The 14175-nt window shown below is 45.2% G+C and overlaps 1 protein-coding gene across 1 annotated transcript in view; it reads left to right on the forward strand.

The window, feature by feature from the left end:
* Positions 1 to 14175, forward strand: part of cdkal1 (CDK5 regulatory subunit associated protein 1-like 1) — a 555783-nt gene that overhangs the window by 129471 nt on the left and 412137 nt on the right. The window contains exon 5 of the mRNA XM_055654805.1: positions 10901 to 10997. Coding sequence (XP_055510780.1) covers positions 10901 to 10997 — 97 coding nt within the window. The remainder of the gene's footprint in view (positions 1 to 10900; positions 10998 to 14175) is intronic.

Below are 14175 nucleotides of genomic sequence, written 5' to 3' on the forward strand. Positions count from 1 at the left end.
TCAACTACCTCCTCCAACAGCTCCTTCCATACACCCACCACCCTTTGTGGGAATAAAGTCCCTCAGGTTCCTATTAAATTTCATCCCCTCCCCCACACCTAAAACTAAATTTGTGCTAAACAATAGAAACATAGAAACATAGAAATTAGGTGCAGGAGTAGGCCATTCGGCCCTTTGAGCCTGCACCGCCATTCAATATGATCATGGCTGATCATCCAACTCAGTATCCCGTACCTGCCTTCTCTCCATACCCCCTGATCCCCTTAGCCACAAGGGCCACATCTAAATCCCTCTTAAATATAGCCAATGAACTGGCCTCAACCACCCTCTGTGGCAGAGAGTTCCAGAGATTCACCCTCTCTGTGTGAAAAAAGTTCTTCTCATCTCGGTTTTAAATGATTTCCCCCTTATCCTTAAGCTGTGACCCCTTGTCCTGGACTTCCCTAACATCGGGAACAATCTTCCTGCATCTAGCCTGTCCAACCCCTTAAGAATTTTGTAAGTTTCTATAAGATCCCCTCTCAATCTCCTAAATTCTAGAGAGTATAAACCAAGTCTATCCAGTCTTTCTTCATAAGACAGTCCTGACATCCCAGTGTGTTGCTGTGATTAGTATTTCAGAGTTAGTTTGGACAGTGCACATATTTAACAACAAAATTGCGTTCCAACATGCAATTCAAGTTTGATAAATTGCACAACTTTCTGTTGGCCATTTGCAGATATTTTGTCGTCAAAATATTTATTCTGTAGCCTCTGAATTTTATTGAAAAACATTATTACATAGAAACATAGAAACATAGAAATTAGGTGCAGGAGTAGGCCATTCGGCCCTTCGAGCCTGCACCGCCATTCAATATGATCATGGCTGATCATCCAACTCAGTATCCCGTACCTGTCTTCTCTCCATACCCCCTGATCCCCTTAGCCACAAGGGCCACATCTAACTCCCTCTTAAATATAGCCAATGAACTGGCCTCAACTACCCTCTGTGGCAGAGAGTTCCAGAGATTCACCACTCTCTGTGTGAAAAAAGTTCTTCTCATCTCGGTTTTTAAAGGATTTCCCCTTTATCCTTAAGCTGTGACCCCTTGTCCTGGACTTCCCTAACATCGGGAACAATCTTCCTGCATCTAGCCTGTCCAACCCCTTAAGAATTTTGTAAGTTTCTATAAGATCCCCTCTCAATCTTCTAAATTCTAGAGAGTATAAACCAAGTCTATCCAGTCTTTCTTCATAAGACAGTCCTGACATCCCAGGAATCAGTCTGGTGAACCGTCTCTGCACTCCCTCTATGGCAATAATGTCCTTCCTCAGATTTGGAGACCAAAAACTGTACGCAAAGTTCACTCCAGGTGTGGTCTCACCAAGACCCTGTACAACTGCAGTAGAACCTCTCTGCTCCTATACTCAAATCCTTTTGCAATGAAAGCTAACATACCATTCGCTTTCTTTACTGCCTGCTGCACCTGCATGCCTACCTTCAATGACTGGTGTACCATGACACCCAGGTCTCGCTGCATCTCCCCCTTTCCCAATCGGCCACCATTATTAACAGATAGTGGATTAGTCAGACTTGAATATTTTAGGAACACTGTTCTGGTTCTGTTTGCAGGATCTGAACTACTCTGATGGTGCATGGATGGATTATAGATCGAGTTAAACCAAAGCGTGTCCAATTATAAAATGCTGCTTACCATTATAGTGCAACTTTCTTGCACTTTTATATTAACTTTCTCATTGGGATAATTTATTTTAAAATTGGTAATCAATGCAGTCCAATTTCCAGCCTCGGAGGTGAATAGTTTTTCATTTAATACACCTTAATACATAATAAATATTAGGTAGCAATATTAATTTACTAAATTCCGCTCCTTCCAATGCCTAGCTCCTTTTGTAATTGAGTTGGTGCATGTAGTTTGTGGATGGTGAAAGTTCGATCAAATCTATTAAAGAAATGAAGGAATTTTAGTTTTAGTTTTAGAGATGCAGCTTGGAAACAAGCCCCTGTAGGAATGAACTGCAGATGCTGGTTTAAATCGAAGGTAGACACAAAATGCTGGAGTAACTCAGCGGCACAGGCAGCATCTCTGGAGAGAAGGAATGGGTGACATTTCGTGTTGAGATCCTTCTTCAAGCCCTTTGGCACACTGAGTCCACGCTGACCAATGATCACTAGTTCTATGCTATCCCAGTTTCACATTATACACACTTGGGGTAATTTACAGAAACCAATTCACCTACAAACCTGCACCTCTTTAGAATGTGGGATGAAACCGGAGCACCCGATGAAAACAGTCATGGTGGATGTACAAACTCCGCAACGTCAGGACCAGTAGTCAAGATCGAACCCGGGTCACTCGCAATGTGAGGCAGCAACTCTACAACTGCGACACTGTCCCGCCCACAAGCTTCAGCAGTTGGGCGAGATGTGGCCTCATAATTTTGTAACCATGTAACAAGTTCACAAGTTATAGGAGTAGAATTAGGTCATTTGGCCCATCGTGTCCACTCCGCCATTCAATCATGGTTGATCTCGGCATCTTAATCCCATTTTTCTGCCTTTTCCCCATTACCCTTGACCCGTTCCAATCAAAAATCTGTCTCTCTGCCTTAAAAATATCCACTGATGGCCTCCACAGCCCTCTGTGGCAATGAGTTCCACAGATTTACCACCCTCTGAATTAAAAAAAAACATATTTCATATCTAAAGTTACATCCTTTTCTTCTGAGGCTGTGACCTCTGGTCCTAGACTCTACCACCATTGGAAACATCCTTTCCCCATCCACTCTATGCCTTTCATTATCCTGTAAGTTAACACCCCTAATGTGGCAGACACCATGACAGTGGTACATATGCAGGGCTACCTGGTAAGAGTTAATGTGCATTAAGTAGTAAATGATCAGTCAAGGGCCTGTCCCACTTGCATGCGTTTGCATGCTTTTGGCGTGACCAAATGGAAGCGGAGTTCACGCTAAGTTCGCGGTAGGTACGCGCAAAGTACGCGCTAAGTTCACGCGTGACGTAATTTGCGTCATACTTACCAAACAGCTAGGCAGGAGGCGTGCCGACTGATTTTGTACGTCGTACGACGTTGGGCGGTGACGTCATCATGCAACGCCATGCCGGGCAGTGACGTCATCGCGCAACGCCACGTGCTAGGCGTACACCGTCAAGACGCTGCGTACGCCGTCAAGACGCTGCGTAAGCCCACAATACGCCTGCGGGCCGACAGACCGTTGGCGTGCAAAATTTTCGGACAGTGCGGGATTTTCGGAGCCCCGCGAAATGTCGGGACCAGCCCCGCACAACTCCATACGCCTCCGCGCTTGGAAGTGGGACCAGCCCCGTGGGGCCGTACTCCTCAATCGACCACGTTTGGTCGCGCCAGACGCATGCAATCGCATGCAAGTGGGACAGGCCCTTTTAAGTTTTTATCTGTTGAGAACATTGGGTTAGATTTTCTGTAACAAGAAAACCTGTTGTATGGTGGCATTAATTTTAACTTTATGCCATACAAATTTATATGCTATAAATGCATGATTTTGTTTTTCTTCATAACTAAATAGGTGCAGGGATAGGCCATTGAGGTATAAGAGCCGGTATATTGCTCCCAGTTCCATAAGCTCCAACCTTGATCTTCTGTGTAAATCTTTTTCAAAAGCCTAGGACACAAGGAACTGCAGATGCTGGAATCTTGAGCAAAACACAATATGCTGGAGTCACTCAGTGGGTCATGCAGCCCCTCAGTCTGAAGAAGGGTCCTGAGTGTGTGGTGAATAATTGACACAGACGGCTGTGAAGGCCAAATCAATGGATATTTTTAAGGCGGAGATTGACAGATTTACAGGAGATGGGGTTGAGATAAAGATAACTCAGCTCTGGTGGTGTTGACTTGATGGGCTGAATGGCCTAATTCTGTTCCTAGAACATTAATCGAAACATCACCTGTTCATTCACTCCAGTGAGGCTGCCTGACCTGCTGAGATTTTCTCTGAATATTCAAACGTACCATAATCACTGGTTTTGCCACAGTTATTCCTCGAGATGCCTCGGTAGATCACTCAAACATGATTTCTCTTTCATATATCAATAATGATGACCAGTTCTATTATTCATTTCTCACTTTTTCAATTTAATATCCTTCATCATAACTATCAGCATCTTCCCCACTGCTGATGTTAGGCCAACAGGTTGGTGGTTCCCTCCTTTTTTTAAATAGAACAGTCACATTTGCTATTCTCCACTCTCCAGGCACCATGCAAAAATCAGTTGTGAAAGGCGAGAACCAAAATGGTTCACCATCTCTTAACTATCCCGTGAGATACGGGGTAATTAAGAAATGCAGCTCATTGCACCCTTGAGATTGATTGACCTTTAGTGCAACAAAGATTCCCCAACCTGGCTCCTCGGCATGGGGATTGGGGTGGAAGTTTGAAGTGTGAGGGGAGATTGCGTGAATGAGAATGAGAAGTGACCTGGTTGAGACAGGCAAATATTTAGGGGATTCAACAGGGTAAATGCAGGATGGGCAGAGGTGGGGATAGGAGATGCTGACTGAATAGTTAAATACAGCATTTATGAACTCACCTGCATCAGAAAATCCACTGGAATCAACGCCGTAAGTAGCGAGCTGCTAACGCATTTAAATGCACTAGTGCTATTGAGAACTCCCGGTGTTAGCGACGGTAAGGGAATCCCCGGTCAGAGAGGAGCCCCCAACCTCGCGGAGGAGCGCAGGCACAGCAAGAACCTTACCTGCAAACACCGGGGAGGCCCTCATGGAGTCCGGAATCGAGGCCGTCGGGCAGGATCCCCTGCAGCAACGGAGCTGGAGGTGCAGACTGTATGGGAATTCCCGATCTCAGGAGAATCCCGACCTCACGGAGACCCGTAAGTACTGTAGCTCCATTGTGTCCGGAAACGTGGCCGTCGGGCAGGACTACAGGTCAGACTGAAGCCGAGGGGACTTCGGCCCCCTCTCCCTACTATCTTACTGGCCAACATACAGTCACTAGAAAATAAAGTGGAGGACTTAAAGGCAAGGCTGCTTTATCAAAGGGAGCTGAGGGAATGCTCTGTGTTCTATTTCACAGAGACATGGCTCACCCCCAGCTCCCCAGACTCAGCGGTCCAGCCTGAAGAGTTCTCCATCCGCCGTATGGACCGTGGACTGGCATCTGGGAAAGGGAGAGGAGGGGGCGTCTGCCTCATGGTCAACACTGCGTGGTGCTCAGACGTGGCAGTCCTGTCCAACTCCAGCACTCCACACCTGGAACATCTGGCGGTGAAGTACAATCCCTTCTACTTCCCAAGGGAATTCACCTCCATCATCCTGACCACGGTCTACATCCCACCCCAAGCAGACGTCCGTCTGGCACTGGAGGAGCTGCACGCCGTGGTCAACAAACACCAGACGCCTTACCCCGAGGCTTTTACCACCATAGCTGGGGATTTCAATGGCAAATCTCAAGAAATCGCTCCCTAACTTCCACCAACATGTCTCCTGCTGCACCAGAGGACCAAACACCCTCGACCACTTCTACACCACCATCAAGGATGCCTATCGCTCTATCCCTCGCCCTCACTTCGGTAAATCCGACCAAGAAGTGCTGCTTCTTCCTGTTAAAGAGTGCACCCCTAAAGGTGAGGACTGTACAGAGCTGGTCGATGGGAGCAGAGTAACAACTCCAGGACTATTTGGAGTCTGTAGACTGGGCAATGTTCAGGGACTCGGCAACGGACCTGAACGAATATGCCACAGTTGTTACAGACTTCATAAAGAATTGTGTGGAGGACTGCATCCTAACAAAAACCTTCCAAGTTTTTCCCAATCAGTAGCCTTGGATGAACTATGAGATCCGCACTCTTATGAAGTCCAGACACCGGAATTCATGTCTGATGATACCGAGGACTACAAGAAGACAAGATACGACCTTAGTAAGGCCATAAAAAGACCAAAAGGGACTTCTGCTCCAAGCTGGAGGATGAGACGGTTCGGCAGCTGTGGCGGGGCCTGGATGCTATCACCTCCTCCAAGGCGGATAATGTGAGGTTATCCACTTTGGTAGCAAAAACAGGAAGGCAGATTACTATCTAAATAGCGTCAAGTTGGGAAAAGGGGAAGAACAACGGGATCTGGGGGTCCTTGTACATCAGTCTATGAAAGTAAGCATGCAGGTACAGCAGGCAGAATGGCATGTTGGCCTTTATAACAAGAGCAATCGAATATAGGAGCAAAGAGGTCCTTCTGCAGTTGTACAGAGCCCTAGTGAGACCATACCTGGAGTATTGTGTACAGTTTTGGCCCCTAATTTGAGGAAGGACATTATTGCTATTGAGGGAGCGCAGCGTAGGTTTACAAGGTTAATACTCAGGATGGCTCGTATGCTGAGAGAATGGAGCAGCTGGGCTTGTACACTCTGGAGTTTAGACAGATGAGAGGGGAACTCATTGAAACATATAAGATTGTTAAGGGCTTGGACACGCTAGAGGCAGGAAACATGTTCCCGATGTTGGGGGAGTCCAGAAGCAGGGGCCACAGTTTAAGAATAAGGAGTAAGCCATTTAGAACGGAGATAAGGAAACACTTTTTCTCACAGAGAGTGGTGAGTCTGTGGAATGCTCTGCCTCAGAGGGCGGTGGAGGCCGGTTCTCTGGATACTTTCAAGAGAGAGCTAGATAGGTCTCTTAAAGATAGCGGAGTCAAGGGATATGGGGAGGAGGCAGGAACGGGGTATTTGATTGGGGATGATCAGCCATGATCACATTGAATGGCGGTGCTGCCTCGAAGGGCAGAATGGCCTACTCCTGCACCTATTGTCTATTATATCTGATGAAACAAGGAACTACAGATGCTGGTTCATAAAATAAGACACAAAGTGCTGTAGTAGCTTAAAGGGTCAGGCAGCATCCCAGGAGAACATGGATAGGTGGCATCTCAGGTCGTGACTCTTCTTCAAACTGATTGAAGGGTCTCGACCCGAAATGTCACCCATTCCTTCTATCCAGAGATGTTCCCTGTCCTGCTGACTTACTCCAGCGTTTTGTGTCTATCTTCCTATATCTTACATCCATTTATTACTTAGTATCCTTTTGTCTATTTCTAACAAAAGCTGTCATTGGAAATGTGTATATTCCTTTCCATAGATATGTTAATAGATGTGTACCCCCAGAATTTTCTGCTTTGTTTTTAATTTTCTAGTTTTTATCAGTTTCGTCCAGTTAGAATCAATTTTGTGTTCAGAGTAAACTGAATAATTGGCTGTTCTTGGCAAACTCTGTGAAATTATCCATTGCTGTTCTCACTGTGTTGACATTCACAATATTTTGTGTTTTATTTGTGTAACTGAAATATGCTAGTTGGCATAAAAAACCCTGTCCCTCTTAAGCTTTGTTGATTGTATCACTTTCACTTAAGACTGGTCTGAAGTTTTTGAATTTATCCAATTGTCGTATGTACACATAGCTTGTGTATGTTTTGGTGAGGATCTATTGAACAAAATGGTGCAGCCTGTTGCCTTACAGCGCCAGAGACCCAGGTTCGAACCAGTCTACGGGTACTGTCTATGTTCTCCCTATGACTGCGTTGATTTTCCCCGGGCGCTCCAGTTTCCTTCAATACTCCAAAGAGATACAGGGTTGTAGGTTAATTGGCTTTGGTAAAGATTGTAAATTGACCCTAGTGGACTAGGTGGGCCGAAGGGCCTGTTTCCATGCTGTATCTCTAAACTAAACTGAGAGGTTTGCATCACGATCGCACATCTTAGTGAGCTGAAGATCTTCCAAAATGTTGACAGTAGTCAAGGCTGCAACTCTGAGAAAGCAGCAGCCAATTTATGCACTACAGGATCCTATAATCACCAATGAAATAAATTACTAATTGATTCATTTTGTCTGTTAGTTCAGAGATAAATATTGTGGTTTACTATGGGTGAACTCCTTTGCTATCTTTCAGTCAAACTATGGTGCCGCAATATCTACACAAGGGTGCAATGGTTGATTGAAGGTGGCACTTCCAAAAATACTGAGATTATTGCACTGAAGTTTTGGTTTAGTTTAAGAGATGCAGCATGGAAATGGGCCCATCCACCTACCAAGTCCATGCCGACTATTGATCACCCGTTCTTGCTAGTTCAATGTTATCCCATGTTCTCACCCGTTCCCTACACAAGGGGAATTTTTTTTACAGTCCAATTAACATGCCTTTTGGATGTGGGAGGGAACCAGAAAGCCCGGGGAAATCCCATGCAGCCACAGAGAGAACAGCAATGGATATCCGAGGTCGGGATTAATACTGGGTCTCTGGCACTGTGAGGCAGCAGCTCTACAAGGTGGACCTCTGTGCTGCCTCAGTCACCGGTTCATACAGCACATAAACAGGCCCTTTGGCTCAACTTGTCAATTTGCTTAGAGTTTATACTCGAATCGCTGGAGTTGAAATCTACAAACTACCATACTGAATGAAAGCAGAATTAATGCATCTGAGTCTGCATGTGCTGACTTTCTAGTTATTTTACACACTGTGGACTTGACGGGCATGTTTCAATCCAAAAGTCTCTTAAATGCCATTATTGTAGCTGCCTCCATCACCACCCATTGTGTAAAAAAAAACATTATCATTAAACATTGCCCCTCTCACCTTAATGCTTTGCTCTCTAGTATTTGATTTTTCCGTCTTGGGAATAAGGTTCTGACTGTCTGCCCTATCTTTGCCTCTCATAACCATATAACCATATAACCATATAACAATTACAGCACGGAAACAGGCCATCTCGGCCCTTCTAGTCTGTGCCGAACACTTATTCTCCCCTAGTCCCATCTACCTGCACTCAGACCATAACCCTCCATTCATTTCCCGTCCATATACCTATCCAATTTATTTTTAAATGATAAAATCGAACCTGCCTCTACCACTTCCACTGGAAGCTCATTACCCACAGCTACCACTCTCTGAGCTACCACTCATCATTTCATATACTTCTACCCGGTCTCCCCGCAATCTCTGAAGTGCCAGAGAAAACAACCCAAGCCTGTCCAGCCCCTCCGTGTAGCTAATAGCCCCTAACCCAGGCATTATTCTGGTAAATCTCCTCTGCACCCCTTCCAAAACCTCCACATTCTTCCTGTAATGGGGCAACCAGAACTGCACTCAATACTCCAAATTAGGCCTCTTCAATGCCCTCTGAAGCTGCATCATGATTTCCTGACATACTCAAAGGCCGTTCGATGACGACAAGCATACTCAAGCGATTTCTTCCCCACTCTTATCTAGTTTTGTTTTTTTTTAGTTAGATACACAGAACTGCCAAGTAGTACGGATTTTCCGGATTTTGTACGGCAATGCGGTCAGAGTACGGATGTGCTTTGTAAAATATGTATTTAAAAAATATATATATTTATTTTATTAGAAGCAATTGTACAAAGAGAAAGTAATCGACATAGCAGTTATACAATTTTCGTACTGCTTCAATTTTAACATTTTATAAACTAATAACTAAATCGGGAAAAAGGAAAAAAGAAAAAAGGGAAAGAAAGAAGAAAAGAAAAGGAAAAGAAAGAATTTCGAGAAAGACACGAAAAAGAAAAAAGAAAAACGCCAGAACTAATGAAGAAGTGAACGAAGCGGAGATATATCCCACTACCCTTCCCTACACCCACTCACCCGACCCTAGCACCGGTTTTGAGTTTGTGTTCAACCATTATGTTGTTGAAGAAATTCAATAAAAGGAGACCATATTTTGGAAGATTGATCTGGTTTGTCAGTCAAGACAAGCCTTATTTTTTCTAGATGCAGTGTCAGTCATTTCAGTGATCCACATCATCACTGTGGAAAATACAGATTTTTTTTAAATCTGCCTGACTTCCTGTTTTATCTTGCTGCTTAAAAAATGCAAGGATATAAAAAGTCATATTGTACCTCTAAAAATTCTAGCAGATTAAATCTATTAGTATTTTAAATTTCAAGACCTGGTTGACAATCTTTGTAAGCTTTGATCTGCCTGTCCCGCTACAGGTTAACGCGTGGGAATTTCAACAAACAGCGCTCCCAGCTGGAGCGCTATTGCCTTTACACATCGCGCTATGGGTTTTACACATAGTGCTATGGCCACAGCGCTATGGATAGGGGACTGTTAGGGGAGGGAGTAGAAGAGGGGGAGAGGGAGTGGGAGGGAGGGAGGGAATAAGAGAGGGAGGGAGAAAAAAAAAGAGAGGGAGGGTGGAAAGAGGGGAGGGAAAGACGGAGGGGAGAGAAAGGGGGGAGGAGGGAGAGAGAGAGGGGAAAGAGAGGAGAGGAGGAGAGAGAGAGAGCAAGGGAGGCTTCTAAAATGGCTTCTACATCATCACCTGGTGCTAAAAGCAGGAAGCAACCGTTCAAACAGCAGTATACAAAAGAGATGGCAATGAATGCACTGTCAAGTAAAGTGCGTAGAAGACATGTCAATTGGTAGCAAAGTTATGCATTCTTGTACTCTTACATGGGTATGACCGCATGTAAAAAACAACACTTTTTTCTGCAAAATGACACCGCGTAAAAATACGGATTTCCTCAGCAAAATACTGATTTTCAGGTACTAGAATACTGAAAAAACTTGGCAGCTCTGGATACAGCGCGAACTATTTACAATTTTACTGAAGCCGATTAACCTACAAACCTGTAAGTCCTTGGAGTATGGGAGGCAATCCAAGCAGGTCACGGGTACAGACATTACCCCTGGTCAGGATCGAACCCGGGTCTCTGGCACTGTAAGGCAGCAACTCAACCGTTGTTGTGTTGCCACTTTCAGGAAACTATGGACTTGATTGAATAGATGGATAAATAAACGTGTTAATGTGGAATTTGCAGTTTTGCACCTTTGCAAAATATAACTCTAACTCTGCTTCTTCTTGTAATCATTTCAGAAAAGCTCAAGAACAAGACAAGAAAGTGGTAGTTGCTGGATGTGTTCCTCAGGCCCAACCAAGGATGGACTACCTCAAAGGATTAAGCATTATAGGGGTATGCACATTCTTCCACAGTTTCATCGTCAGAAGAATTTTGTATTCAGTTCTGGGTACCATGTTATAGGAAAGATGCAGTTAAGTTGGAAAGGGTGCAGAGAAGATTTACAAGGTTGTTGCCAGGACTTGAGAGTCTGAACTGCCCGGAGAGATTGAGCCAGCTTGGACTCTATTCAGATTCAGATTCAGATTCAATTTTAATTGTCATTGTCAGTGTACAGTACAGAGACAACGAAATGCATTTAGCATCTCCCTGCAAGAGCGACATAGCAAATGATTTGAATAAATAATAATAAGTATCCGGGTGGGGGTGGTGATTGGCAGTCACCGCGGTACGTTGTTGAGTAGAGTGACAGCCGCTGGGAAGAAGCTGTTCCTCGACCTGCTGGTTCGGCAACGGAGAGACCTGTAGCGCCTCCCGGATCGTAGGAGGGTAAACAGTCCATGGTTGGGGTGAGAGCAGTTCTTGGCGATGCTGAGCGCCCTCCGCAGACAACGCTTGCTTTGGACAGACTCAATGGAGGGGAGCGAGGAACCGGTGATGCTTTGGGCAATTCCTTGGAGCGCAGGAGGATGAGGGGTGATCTAATAGAGGTGTATAAAATCATGAGAGGAATAGACTGGGTTGATGCCCAGAGTCTCTTTCCCATTGTAGGGGACCCAAGAACCAGAGGGCATAGGTTTAAGATCTGAAGGGTAACTTTTTTACACAAAGGGTGGTGGTTATATGGAACGAGCCGCCGGAGGAAGTAGTTGAGGCAGGAACTAACGCAATGTTTACGAAGCAATTAGACAGGTACATGGATAGGACAGATTTAGAGGAATATGGGGCAAATGCAGGCGTGGAACTAGTGAGGATGGGACATGTTTGTCGGCGTGGGCAAGTTGGGCCAAACGGCCTGTTTCCGCACTGTATGTCTCGATGACTATGACTATGAGTCAATTCTTTAAGAGGTTGGTTCTTTGATGTTTGTGATCCATGCATTTTGTCTGGGTTCGAACTTGTTAAAAACTTTGAGAGTTGGCAAACTGTGTGTTTAATTTGGACTTGAAAGTTTTCTCAATGCAACATCAAGGAAACATTTTAGCAAGTATCATCTTCTAACACTGAGCAAAATTTTGTTTCCTTTGATTTTTGTTTCATGCCTTTCAGGTAAAGAAACCTTAACCCCAAGAATTCAGTTCAGGAGGGAATTAATTTCAATTGACTTTAATGGAGGTGGGTTTGGATGGGTTGGGAGCTTGCCAAGTACAATATCATTAGGTTTGGCACATTAGCACCTCTGTTCACATCATTAGGATATGGCATTGAGCTGATTTTGAATTAATGAAACAAAATTAAATTAATGCCTCCAATACAGATTCCTCTGGGATCAGAAATCTTGCCAGGGAAAGGAGATAAAATTGAGCAGCACTTTATGGAATTACATTAAGCTCAGATTCAAAGTCACTTCATCATTTTCCTCTTGCAAACATTGTGCGGTGAATTCTTTAAGCAATAGGATTTTCATTGATTTGAAGGCCGTAGAAAGAGTAAGGGGATCATACTTGTCCTTGGAAAGAATTCAAGAGCCATAAGAAAATAGGAGCAGGAGTAGGCCTTCGGGCCTGTCAAGCCTGCCCTGATATTTAATATGATCATGGCTGACCACACTTTTGTGCTATTTCTCCCTACCCCTCTACTCAATGGATACAAGATACAAGATAGATACAAGATACATTTAATTGTCATTTGGACCCCATGAGGTCCAAACGAAATGCCGTTTCTGCAGCCATACATTACAAACACATAGACCCAAGACACAACATAATTTACATAAACATCCATCACATCGCTGTGATGGAAGGCCAAATAAACTTAACTCTCCACTGCACTCTCTGCCCCCCGATGTCAGAGTCAAAGTCAAAGCCCCCGGCTGGCGATGGCGATTGTCCCGCGGCCATTAAAGCCACGCCGGGTGGTGCGAGGTCGCACACCGGGTCTTGGTGTTGGAGCCCCCGGCGTGCGCTCGCAAAGTCCGCGGCCACTCCAGCCGCGCGGGGCAGTGATGTAGGCCCCGCTCCAGGAGCTCTTCAACCCCGCAACTCGGGCGGGGGAAGTCGCCGTTGCGAGAGCCCTGAAAAGCGGTCTCCCTCCAGGGACCCGCGGGCTCCCGGTGCCGCCGTCCACAGACCTGCCGTTGGAGCCTCCGACTCTCCGGTCGGGCCGCAGCAGCAGCAGCAGCAGCGCTCCACCACCGCTCCACCCGCTCCGGACTCGGCCAGCCCCGCGACGGTGACGGTGAGTCGTAGCACCAGAGTCCCCGGTCTCTTCCTGTTGGAGGCCGCTCCTGGATGCGGCTCCAACGACAACGGAAACCCGACGAGAAAAGGTCGGGTCTCCCGTGCAGGGAGAGATTTAAAAAAGTTTCCCCCCCCCGTCCCCCCACACACACACCCCAACAAAAAATAAGAAAAACTACATAAAAACAGACAGAAAATATTTATCCTGAGTAAGACGGAACAGCAAGTGCTGGTTTACACAGAAGATAGAAGCAAAATGCAGGAGTAACTCAACGGGTCAGGCAGCATCTCTGGAGAAAAGGAATACCGTAGGTCATGTTTCAGCTCTTGACCTGAAACGTCATCTATTTGTTTTTTCCAGAGATGTTGCCTGACCCACTGAGTTAATCCAGCATTTTGGCTATCTTTAAATATTTATCCACCACTCCCTCTTCTCCCCTCTCCCATCGGGCAAAAAGTATAGAAGTGTGGAAACGCACACCACCAGATTCAGGGACAGTTTCTTCCCAGCTGTTATCAGACAACTGAAGCATCCTACCACAACTAAAGAGCAGTCCTGAACTACTATTTACCTCATTGGTGACCCTCGGGCTATCTTTGATTGGACCTTACCTGGCTTTACCTTGCACTAAACGCTATTCCCTTATTATGTTTCTGTACAATGTAAATGGCTCGACTGTAATCATGTATTGTTTTTCCGCTGCCTGGATAGCATGCACCAAAAGCACTATAACTCGGTAAACATGACAATAAACTAAACTGAACATCTACCCTGTCAATCCTCCTTAGGATCTTATATGAATAAGGTCACTTTCCATTCTTCTAAATTCCAAGATTTACACGCCCAAACTGTTTAGTGTTTATTGAGAGGATAATTCTCACATCCCAGAATT

The sequence above is a fragment of the Leucoraja erinacea genome, chromosome 2, assembly GCF_028641065.1.
Source record: "Leucoraja erinacea ecotype New England chromosome 2, Leri_hhj_1, whole genome shotgun sequence".
NCBI classification, from domain to species: Eukaryota; Metazoa; Chordata; class Chondrichthyes; order Rajiformes; family Rajidae; genus Leucoraja; species Leucoraja erinaceus.